This window comes from Xiphias gladius, chromosome 1, assembly GCF_016859285.1.
Source record: "Xiphias gladius isolate SHS-SW01 ecotype Sanya breed wild chromosome 1, ASM1685928v1, whole genome shotgun sequence".
Classification (NCBI taxonomy): Eukaryota; Metazoa; Chordata; class Actinopteri; order Istiophoriformes; family Xiphiidae; genus Xiphias; species Xiphias gladius.
The window spans coordinates 33406653-33419043 of NC_053400.1; the positions used below are offsets into that span (position 1 = coordinate 33406653).

General features: G+C 46.5%; 1 protein-coding gene across 1 annotated transcript in view; it reads right to left on the bottom strand.

Moving 5' to 3' along the window:
- The window catches only part of LOC120795646 (SH3 and multiple ankyrin repeat domains protein 2-like), a 134404-nt gene that overhangs the window by 69962 nt on the left and 52051 nt on the right, over positions 1 to 12391 (bottom strand). Inside the window, exons 10-12 of the mRNA XM_040137727.1 lie at positions 6771 to 6914; positions 6645 to 6687; positions 6452 to 6607 (exon numbers count right to left, since the gene is read on the bottom strand). Coding sequence (XP_039993661.1) covers positions 6452 to 6607; positions 6645 to 6687; positions 6771 to 6914 — 343 coding nt within the window. The remainder of the gene's footprint in view (positions 1 to 6451; positions 6608 to 6644; positions 6688 to 6770; positions 6915 to 12391) is intronic.

Sequence of the window (12391 nt, forward strand, 5' to 3'; positions counted from 1 at the left end):
CAGCCATGTTTTCCCTCATGCTTTTTTTTTTTTTTTGGCAATTACCCAGGTGGCTTTGAGGTGCTAATTAGACAGTGTTGATTAATACCAGCTGTGCATAATTTGTGCTATTATTGGATGATCACCCAAGACGAGGAGATGGGGGGGGCACAGAGAGAGAGAGAGAGAGAGAGAGAGAGAACAGCAACATTACAGCTTAGTACATGCACTCGCATGTCAGAGAGAAAGAGCGGGAGACTACGACCCCATATACACCAGCTATTAAAGTGCAATCTCAAGCTGGATATCTGGATCAGGAAAAGCACATGTTAATGCAGGTGTAAATGCACCCAAAGCGCACTGCGATCAGCGTCCTGACCAGATCCAGGGGTTGGTCTGGCTTACATCCGGACTGGATCTCAGCCAGGCGATAGCGATAGTTAGAGATACACGTGGAGAGCTTTATTAATATCAAAATCAAATTGCAGTGAATGCCATGTGTACAGTTTGGCCAAATCTTTAAAGCTGCATTAATTGCACTAATTCGTTTTTTTTTCACTGGAAACAGCTGCCTGCTGCTGCTGGAAATGAGGGTGATGAGATGGGAACTGCGGGTCGGAAAATCAAAACAACGATCCAAAACAGGCTAAAAGGTCGTGTAGAGCTGAGGGGGACTGCAGAGTTCGCTGATATTGTTACTATGAGCAACACCGTTCACGTTACACACGTTCATTTCAGCCATTGTTATAATAAATATACGGTATATATAGGTAATATATGTGAATAGTCAGTCAAAGAAGTTGCGAGGGTCAGCGAACTCCGCCTCCTCCTGCTGTCTCAAGCGTCCCGTCACAAAGCTACAGACAAGCCCCTGTCGGGCAGAGGGAGAACAAGTGGAGCCCGTACGGCAGCGTCACTTCCCTTGTTTGTTGGCGCGTCCAGCAGCTCTGCCTGCCTCCTGCACACCGAGTTACATCACAACGCTCGACTGGACCGGACTGATGTGTTTATGTTGTACACGTTCGCTCAGAAAGCAGTTTAAACACAAAGCCTTGCTGAAACACTATGAAGTATATTATGTCCACTTTGATGTTTTTCTCCCGGATCGCGCTTCAGTTTAATGACACAGCATCTTGTTGGTGTTTCAGGCTTTCCATTGTTTATTTCTATATTTTATTTTATTTTGTCAACGTTCCGTACACTATTGAATCTGTGTCATTTTCCTGGTTATACAGAATGAGTTTTTTTTGTTTTGACTACTGTATATATTTGAAGCGTGTCATGAGTATATTGCTTTACGACTGAACTGAATCAAATCAATCCAGGGAATTTTTCTGGTCTTGTCAAACTCACAGAGGAAATCTTCTCTGTGGTGTAATTCTATTTTCTTTACGGCATTAGCTTCGATCTCCTCAGAACTTTGTGAGGCTTCAGACCTACAGTAGGTGATTTCTTGATTCGGTGGAGTTCTGGACACGCGAGACTAGAAGTGATGCAATTTAATGGCCCCTGACCAGGTGACCACCAACATATCAGGGTTCAACATCCTCGCTCATGTGAAGAAGAGACATTTTCTGCGACTGTCTCGCTCTGTTAAAACTCAAACTGACCGTGTCTTCAGTCACCAAGGGAAACTTTGCAGGACTGCGCCGTATGTGTTACAGGTTTTACGATAATGTGTGTTGGAGCCTTGTGACACCAATGTTTCTGCAGTACCGGTCTGTCCTGACTCTGGACACGTCTCTTTTCCCACCCCATCTAGCCGGGACGCCGTCGCCAGGACACCCCGGGGCTGACGGACAGCTGTCGCCGTGTGCTTGTTTGCGTGCATATGTGTCTGCCAGCGAGTGTGGGCTCAAATGTGCATGTGGGTTACGTTCCGGCAAATGACGCGTCATGCGGGAGCAAGGGGGAAGGCACGGAGACGTTGTCATGTGTGTGGGCGCGGGGTGGATGTTGGGGGGATGGGATCCGGCAGGGAGAGAAACGAAGGAAGAGCGGACGAAAGCGCAAGCAAAGGGAGGGAGCGGCGGAACTAGGGGCTTTGAAGGGCAGCTGGGTGGGAACGCCTGGAAAGTTCACACTTGTTGGACACACACAGTCTCAGCTGGCTCAAAGCAAGGTCATTTCCACTGAAATGTGTCGCGGGCTGCATTTATTAGATGTAAATGATGGTGAAAGAATTTTTTATAAATACTCGCGTTTGGTAATGAATGGGTTTTAAAAATGAGGGCAATTATCCATCCGTGGTGCCTCAGGAGTTGAGCACACACACACTGTAAATAGGTCTCGGTAAAAGTCCTAACCTGAATATCCTCTTTAAAGTCATCACGTCATTATGCAGTATCTACTGTACACACGTTTCTTAGTGTGAATAAATCCTGTGAAAAGGCTAAAACCAACAATATATGAATCCATCCCTTAACACTCTCTGGCTCCCCTTCCCCGTCTGCGGCTCTCAGCCTCAAGCCCGTTGGTATATACGATTAAAAAAACCAAAAAAAAAAAACAACTAAAACAGCTGCTCACTGTAGTTTTTAGCAAACGTTACTCAAACAGGAGGAAATTTGTTGGGGACTGTTCCCAGTCCAGGATTAATCCACATTTGTCGCTCGGGTGAGTTCTTCTGGTAGAAGGATGGTGTGTGTAAGATTGAATCAAAATAAACTACTACTACGTGTGTGTGTGTGTGTGCTCATGGCGATGAAGGGTGAACATGTCACCCAGTGCAACAGTGTGACTCACTGATGTGTCTTTCGTAGACTTTGGACAACAATGGCGCTCCACGGCTCAGAGGAATGAGATACAGGTACACACGCGGTACTAGTTAGCAGCGTTGGACATTCACTGCTGGTTTGAGGACAATAAGACAAACACAGAATATCTCCACTCTTATCCTTAAAAACAACACTAACGTTTTAACGTTAAAAAAATCTAAATACCGAATAAAAACTTTGATCACATCAACGTGACCCCACATAACTGGGTAAAAGGTCAGGAGGAGGTATGTAGAGCCAGGGCCACAGTTAACTTGCCCTGATAAACACAAGGCGAAGGATTGATCAGGACGCAGACCTATATCGATCACAGTCATTTTGTATTTTGCAATAATAGTGGTTATATTCCTGTAGTTTGGGGTTTTTAATTGGCCAAAAGGGATAAACCTGCCCTTTTTCAGCAGAAACAACACCTTCATCAGCTGAAATGTTCCGAAACCTCCACGTTGGCTTGAAGATAAACGTATAAATGAGTCCACACTTCTGTTCCATGGTCTTATTTAACCTAAGATTTTATTTTTGCTGAGTGTCTTGGACCCTAACGTCAATCAGCCACATTCTAGGTATCTACCCGTCAAATCTAGATATTTACCTGAAACCTACCAACAAGTTTCATTAATAAATGTATTGAAAGGAATATACGTTACTTACAGAACTGCAGCTTACTCAGAGGTAAAAATAATTACCAATAGCTTTGGGGATTATAAAGACAGAGACAGAATGAAATGGAAACATGTCAGTCTGCAGACCCCCCCCCCAGGTAAACCTAAGTTGGTCTAATTAAAGTTCGAGTCCGACTTCAGTGTAAATCAAGTGGTTCAACCTCGATAAAACCCGTCAGTGCATTTCTAACACTCAGAGGAATGAGTGAGGTGTTATTGCTTTTACAAATACACGGGATCCGATGAACCAGTCACGTACACTTTCACAGAGCTTTGCCTGTGGTATAAGTTGTGGTCATCAATCTCAACACTCTCAGGCTCTGGAGATGATTAACATAATGTCGGAAAACAGCGAAAAACAACCATCGCAAGCTCCCATCACAACTTGCTTGTTTTTTTTATTTCTTTGTTTTTTTTTTACCAATGGTGCAAATTCAAAGTGAAATGATGTGAAACAGAAAAGTAGAAAATACAAGATAAAGTACTGATACGGAAAAGTGACTCAAAAGAGAAATCGACTGTCACAGCGGTCGAGGATCAACTTTCGGTAGATGACTAATCAGTTAATCAACTAATTAGTACATCCTCACCAGAGCTGCAACCACTGCTCTTGTTCGTTCTCGATTAACCTGAAAATTACTTTATTTGGTTCATCAGTTTCTTTCCTCACCGCATCAAAGGTCAGAAAATAGTGTCCCATGTGGAGGGAGAGCGGCCGGAGTCCAACGTAGCGTCTTCAATTTTTTTTTTTTTTCTGACAAAAAGCCCAAAACCCAAAGACGTTCAATTTACAACGATAGAAAAAAAAGGGAAGCAGCGAATCCTCACATTTGAAAAGCTGAAACCAGCATTTTTACTTCAATCTCTTATTAAAAATGTTGATTCGTTTTCTGTTGATCGACTGATCAATTAATCAACCAACAGAAATGGTTACAGCACAGGAACACAAGAAGGCCATTTGATGACACTGCTTCAAGTAAAAGACTGAAAATGTCATTCGCTGTTACAGAAAGACAGACTGTCCATCAGTGCATCGTCAGTGACAAACTGATCAACCACAGGTGGCTACAGGTGCCTGTAAGGATTTGTGATGAAGCTCAGGCCACGTATTGTACTTTTGCTTCTCAAATCAAAGCCACTGATACAAAGCCGGAGGCTCCAGCATTACAATATCTTAAATCCATGAACCACCAGCAAAGCAGATTAGAAGATAACGAAGCGAAGTTCAACATGGGAAAAATGCAGGGGCACGTTTCACTCTACAAGCATCCTCCAGATTCTGTGCTAAACCGCTGACAGTCGCATCCGTCGACGATCAAACTTGCTTTCCCTCTCCAAGCCCCTCCTGCTCTCTGGTGAAGGACGTCAAAAAGACATGATAGTGATGTTCATGTTACTGCTGAAGCAAAGGCAACTGTCCTCCCCCGTTTCTCTGCCCCTGTCATCTCCTCCGTCACTTGTCTCCCCTTGACTCCCTCCCCTACACCCTCGCTCTAAACCCCTCATTCTGCGCTTTTATTCTCTCTTCTTCAGCGGCGTCCACCTCCCTTCCCCGCTCTTCACCCTGTCTTTATTCTACTTCACATCTCTTCTATAATGTACAGTTAATTCTCCTCTCCCTCCCCTTTCCTCGACATCGGACGGAGGAGAGGAGAGCTACAGAGTGTGGGCAGCGTTGGTGCCGCAGAGTGCTTCCAAATGTGTCCATCTGCCAAGGAAGAGTGGGAGGAGGAGGGGGAGGAGTAGGAGGAGGAGTAGGAGGTAGAGGAAGAGGCCAGGGAGCACGTGTCTTAATCGGGACTGACAGTTACATCGCTCCAAGATAAACGCCTGTCACACTTTAATCCTTCAGCCATCACATGGTCGTGCACACACCACAGACAGAGCACGGATACACACAGATGTACAGACATACAGGGTGGCATTTCTGAATGAACTTAGCCAGGTGGAGGAGGAAACGCGCACACACACACACGTGCACGCATGCACACGCACAAACGCTCGCAGACACCTGAAGTTGGAATCAGGAGTCTTAACGCAGGTGCAGTATATAAAGCACACATACTCCATACATCCGAACTCACTCGCATACATGCAAAGTGTCTGTAGGCAACCATAGCAATGGTTGCCATAGCTACTCTGGGAAGCTGGAGTCTTTTCGATGGCACGTTTCCCAGAAGAACCCATCATACATCATCTCACATGGGGGATGGTGGGATAGGAAGCGTACTGTACATACAGTGATTGAAGACGCACTCGATAACCACGGAGCTCAGAGGAAAAACACACTGGGGGGGTCCCATCAACAATGCCTTGCTTAGAGGATAAGTTCACCCAAACTGCAAAAGCAAATTTACACACCGGTAGATCTGCAGGTATTTAGTCATACACCAAAGTGAACGAAATTAAATTTTGACCTTTATGAAGGCGATAGATGAAAAGATATAAGAATTCATCCCGAAGGGAACACGGCGATCCACTCGACAGTTGTTGAGAAACTTCAACCAAAACGGTGGACCGACCCACCGACCCACCAACACTGGCACCTCTGGACAGAAATTTGCCGTTCTGGAAGCAGTGTCCCCAACGCTCTGGAGGTCCTGATCTGTGAATTCTAATGAGTAATGGAGACACTGTTTCCTGAAAGTGATCGTAAAGCCAGTGTTGATTCTCGTAGCTTTATTTAGGCAGGAGGTGTCATTCAGTGCTTTTGCATGGCATTCTTAGGTAACCGGAATAACCTGAGAACCGAGGTTACGCGGGGAATCAGAGAACACATTCATATGCACTGCAGGAACCTGGTGACAGCAGATCTGTGTATTCACGCAGCGGGTCGGTAATCAGAGTTCCCCCCTGCCCCCGACCCGGCTTTCTTATTGTAACTGCTCTACGTTAGTGACGGAAGATGCTGCTTTCTGATTTTTTCTTCTAGGGACGGTGTGTGTGTTCCAAACTGTCACTCAAGGCGTCTGCTTCACTCTCTCAGTCGCACACAAACAGCTCTCCGCTCTCCAGTGTGTTGCAGAAGCTCACCTGGGCTGACGCTGCGACGGCAGAGCGCGCCGGGCCTCCTCCCCCAGCCGGCTGAGGGAGGGTGACCTGCTCCTCGCCCCCCTCCCCATGGTCCGGACCACCACGGTGCCATTGGGGCTGCCGCTGGGCATCTGCTGGAGCAGCTGGGGTGACAGGCTGCGATGTAATGCTGAGGAGCCAGGCTGCGAGTGACCCTGCTGGGGGGCCCTGTGCAGGTGGGGCTGGGCGTGTTGGTGCTGCTGCAGATGGGGGGCCCAGTTGCCGGGAGAACCGTGCTGCTGCTGCTGCTGCTGCTGCTGCTGCTGCTGCTGGTACTGACTGACTGTTAGGTTGTTGTCGCTGTTGGAGCGCAGGAGGACCCGTGGCGCTGACAGCGAGGACGGAGACTGGCCGTTTCCGCTGCTGTTGCCAGAAGACGGACCCCGGCGGCGTTTGGAGTAGGCTGGAGCCTCGCGGAAAGGCACTGCAGAGGAATGAGGGAGAGAAGGAATAACATTTTCTTTATCTTTTAGAATTTGAATTCTTTCAGCATCTTCGCTCCTTTCTGGTCCTGTCCTACATTAATCTAGATCAAGTTTAAGCTGCGGCTGAACTTGTGGCACTGAAAGAATTTAAAGTCTTAGCGGAAGTAAGAATCAGGTGAAATAATCATTCCAAACAACTTGCACGTTAAAAAGTAAAAGGACTGAAACATCAGTATGATACAAACGGAAGCTCCTAAACAAATTCTCTGTTCTCTTTCCCCCTCCTGCTCCCTTGAATTGAACCGAATTTAAATACATACAAAACTACAAATATACCTGTACCCTTATGTCATTCGCAGAAGGAGACAAGCCAAGTTATGACTTCTGCGCAATTTTGACTTGTATTCAATCAAAATTAGATTTCCGTGTGTGCACAGCTAAAATCAGAGTTCAATAAAAATGAAGGGAATTGTATTTGTTTTCCATTTTAAAAGCTTCAGGAAGTAAAATGGGTCAGTTTAATAGTTTTGTCTTGACCTTGGTCATCAGACATGCTGGGAATCAACCTATTTCCTCTACCTCACTGAAGACAGCGCTACGCTGACCTCCACGGCAGCACTCCACTATGTGTGTGAGGCTGCCCTTCAGTGATGATAAAGGGCCAGTTTCCCTGAACTCTCAACCACATTTAAAGAAAATGTCACACCGACCTTGGATCAGAGCCGTAGCACGATTTGCTACTTTTTCTAATAACAACTACGCCAATTGTCAGCGTGACTGGACTCGGTGTAAAGGTGCGGCTTTGGTGCAGCTGTGACTCTCACGAGATTGAAAGACCAGTAATTCTGGTCTTTCCAGCACCGGCACTGATCTACTGTGCAATTGCAGTATGTTACTGCCTGCTGGAACTCTATCTCCGCACCACTAATAAACAGTTAAACCGCAAGCTGGCTTGAGCACCGAGCTGCTCTTTCTCAAGAATCATGAATTCTGAAAACCATTCAACGCGCTGCAGCGTGTTCCGCTTTCACCTACACCTGCTTCTCTTGTGCAGGGTCACAGGGAGCTGGAGTCTATCCCAGCACCCAACATCTTCAGCAGCATGTGAATTGATCAAGACCACAACTTAAGCGTGCACACACGCACACGCACGCACGCACACACACAACACCTGTTTACAAATCTGTTGGAATAAAAAATTAGGATTCTGCTCCCAAACCTCAAATCCCTTTATGGACTAGCACTGACATAGTGTGCATGTAGAACAGCCATTTAAAACATGCCCCTTAGAAATCTGACAGAAACTGTACTTTGAAAAATACCATTTTAAGTCACAATGTTCTATGTGCGGTGTCACGTGGTTCTAACAAACCTGCAGAGGAACCAAAAACTCCTGAACTAGGGTTCACGCTGTTAGCTTTTGTTGAAACTGTGAATTGCAGTCTTTCATATTGTCAGTCTGTGCCGGTCAGACACGCCAGCATTGTGTCCTCCCCTGGAAAACATCAAGCTATTGTGAAGCAGACGGACGTCACCACAAGTCATTAGGGCAAGAACCAACAACGAAAACCTCATATTGCTGTCCCTGATCTGCAGCGGATTTAGCGCCGTTCACAATGCAAGCACAGACGCCAACCTCACTTCAAAGGTGCTAAATGAAAAACTTCTTGCTCTTCAGTTCTGTTTGTCACTCAGGTTCAGTGTCAACGCTACTGGCAGATGCTACACAGGAGGCTCGCACCTGTTTTCGCTGCAATGCCGTCTGTGGATCAAAAGAAACTCTGCTTAGTGGAGGATGGAAGGCTTAAGAGGGCCAGTGTGCTTCCTCAGAGATGCTGGTCAGATGGGTCGATAGCTTTGGGCCTTTGTCCAACCATTCCTCTAACTTTCTGAAACTGATAATCCAACATTCACATCCGCTTCACGCTGCGACTGGCCGGCTGTGCAGAGGTGAGAAAAAGCAAGCTGCGCTTGAACTTCTCTGTGTAGACACACACGGGAATTTAAAGGTACTTTTAAACTCTGTCTTTGGGCAAAACTGAATCGATACCAGTCAAACCCAACCACCATTCACACACACCGGATGTCCTCCATGTCAAGTTTTTTATCTCCTCTCCATTTGACTCGAGCCAACATTCAGTGTCACTTTATGATACTGCTACAACAACTGCTACTGCTTCTCATAATAACATTCATTTTTATTTGAAAAGCACCTGTGTGACACAAGCCATTATCTGCAGCTGTGATGGACAATCTCTATGGTCTAAATCGACTGTACATACGCAGTTTCTGTGAATATGTGGTCACAATATGGTCTTAATGATTCTGCTGACATTCTGATACTCATTCATTCCACTAGTTGAGCACATACTGTACGATTTGCATAACAAAAGAGGAAACTATGCCTCTTGCCATTGTTGTATTTTATTCTTTGGAGCACTTGGAAACACTTTGATTAGATAATGTACCGACCGCACTGAGGCCTCATTCATGGGGAGGGCTCTGCATCGTCTGCCTGGAAGGGGAAGGACTCAACACACACCTGGTTCTAAGCGGAGACCGCGAGAGCCGCGATTGAGCAGTTTAGGCCCTTTGTGTTTTTTCTCCGATAAATTTCCAGTGCGAGTGGGGATTATTGATCGTGAAGACAATGCGAGGCAAGGTGAAGAAAGGCTCTTCTCCTTTTCATTAACTCAGATATAGCTGAGCCCCTCTACTGTAAACCTTCCGCTTTTTTGCGATCGCGGCTCTGTGTCATAGTGAATGAAAGAGCCTAACAACTTTGATTACACAGCAGTGGTGTCCTACATCTTAGTTCCCCGGACGTGAGCGAGCTTGAGCCATCAGCGCGCTGTGCCGGAAGCAAAGTGCACACCAGCATTTATGTACCACGGGGAAGGAGACGAAGAAGACGTAAAAATAGCTTACCTTTTTGTTCCCATGTGCTATTTTCTGTCGCAGACTTGCTAGGAGACCACTCGCACGTCTACTCATCCATCCATCCATCCATCCATCACATGTCTTGTCATTTCTTTTTTGATCAATCCATCAAAATCTAATCTCTCTCTCTCTCTCTCTCTGGCTGTGGGCCCCTCACACGGCTAAGGCCAATAGAGCACATTAATGTCTTTTCCACCCACATACAGTAGAGCATCGCAGTCTCACACATGAATATTGATTGAGATTGGCGATTGGCCATGGCCCCACGCTCCGCGCTGCTCTGACCATCATTAGGATGATTATCAGGATTGCAGGGGAAGCGCTGAGTTCCTCTGGCTCCCACTGGCCGCACTGTACTGTCAAACTGGACCAGTAATGGAGGTTGGCCTTGATTTCCCCACGGATACATTCCTCCATTACACTGCGAGACGACGAGCCTACAACTGCCATCACCCACTCTCCTCGCAATTACGAGGAGAGTGGGTGCAGGGAGCGCAGAAGCGGGAGAGGTCCTGCAGCCATTCCAATGATCATCCCCTGATTATGAGTTGATTAACACGGTGGAGCCGGGCTAGCATTGTCGCCCGTTAGCTGCGCTGCAGCTTCCTGCCCTTCACTTTCTGGCACCCTGAACATCCGAAGGGGGATTCACTGAGTCATTATCACCCTCCCAGAGTAATATCTCAGACCTCTCTCTCCGTCTCTCTGTCTACAGCAGACGTGTTGATGAAGAGAAGAGGTGCTAAGGTCTAATGAGCTAGCACATTTAGGAGCTACCAGGCACCTCTGAGGTGTGTGTTTGGCTTCCGAGCCGGTGGGGGCTGGTTTTAACTTCAGATAAACACACACACACACACGAATGCATCGACTTGCTCTCTCTGTCTCCGAATCTCTCGCGCTCAATCGCTGACACAAATGAATTATTAAGTAAAATGGGGGTGTGGAGTCTCAACGTCTTATGTAACAGCTGGAAAAGCAATCAGTGGAATCTATGTAATTAAATGCTCTTGAATCACAGAATGCATGTCAGAGGTCAGCGAGTCCGGAAGCACTCGGCCAAGCTAAATGATGCTGTTGACATTATGCTAATACACCGAGCTGTTACAGGAGGACCCAGCGCTGGACTCAGCGGTCCAGTTCGTGCCAGTGTGATGTGCGCTGATCATTAAGTGTAATCAGGGTTAAAGTCTGTTCCCGGTTTGTGAATGTTCCTTGGGAGAATTTAGCACACTCCGAAAAAGATTCAGTTTGTTCCCGTAGTGGTCCTTTCAACGAAAATCAACCGGCCAACTAAAAGCTGCAACCGCCAGTCCGGGCAGCCGTACAGACAAGGCGGCTGCCAGTGATCAAGAGTTACGGACATGTCCACAGACTGAATACTGTGAAGCTCAGTTCTGTCCTATGTAAGCAACCGTTCCTCATTTCCTCAAGACAGTTCTTACCAGAAGAGCGACAGCGATGGTCAGACACTTAAAACAACCTCAGTTTACATTTTCCTTAACATGGGAACAAACTTTAAGACTTTAAGATTACTGAAAAGGCACACGACGACATTTTTTCAGTCCTGGCAGCCAAAGAAGAGCGGATGCTAAAGCACTGAGTAAAAACAGAGGCAGACACTACAATACGCACACACACACACACACACACACACACACACAAACACACACGCACACACACACACACACACACACACACATATTCCTGCATGTTTCTGTTCATCGAAAAGCATTCGCCTCTTTATTCATTTTTAATTCTATTTTCTCAGCATTTTATCCCTTCATTCGGTAGACAGATGACAAAAAGAGGAGGGAGGGGGGGGGGACAGAAAAAGGTCCTCGGCCAGAGGCGAACTGGGGTTGTTCCGGTTCATGGTCAGCACCTGAACCCCTAGGCCGTCAGGGCGGCCCCTTGTTTTGCTAATTTATGCTGCAGTCTGCACAAAAATTTGGACCCCGAACATGATCTTTCCCAAATACGTTCCCGAAAGTATGGATCGTTCTGACAGGCAAGGACTGACAACATATTTTGTTGTTCAGGTTGGGGGACTTGTTGTGTCCTTTCATGTCCGTTAACCTCAGTGATTAAAACGTCAAACTGATTTCTGGTTAAGCCGTTATTGCACGATTAGGGAGAACATGCAATATTTAAAATTTTCCATCAGGTGGAGCTATTCGGTTTAAGTGAGTAACACTGGTCCCATCTTGCCGGCTACTGACCCGGTCAAGTGGCCGGCAAGATGACAGGATCCAGTGAGAGGACGTCTACACGGGCTGGTTTTTATATCATCTAAGGCAAACTGTAACTACCACTGTGTAGTTGTCCCAGTTCTCAACTCAAGATGACGCGCACTAAGGCTAGAGGACTAGAAGCTGCGCTAGATGAAATTCCTCCGGTCCAGAGGTGTTAAATTCTCGATACCCTGTCGATCACATTGACCTTTCTTCTAAATCTGACACCCACTGAGACAAATTCTGTCGTGTGCCCTCATATAGCTGTTGTACTGCGTTTCTTCTTGTGGCTGAAAGCATGTTGT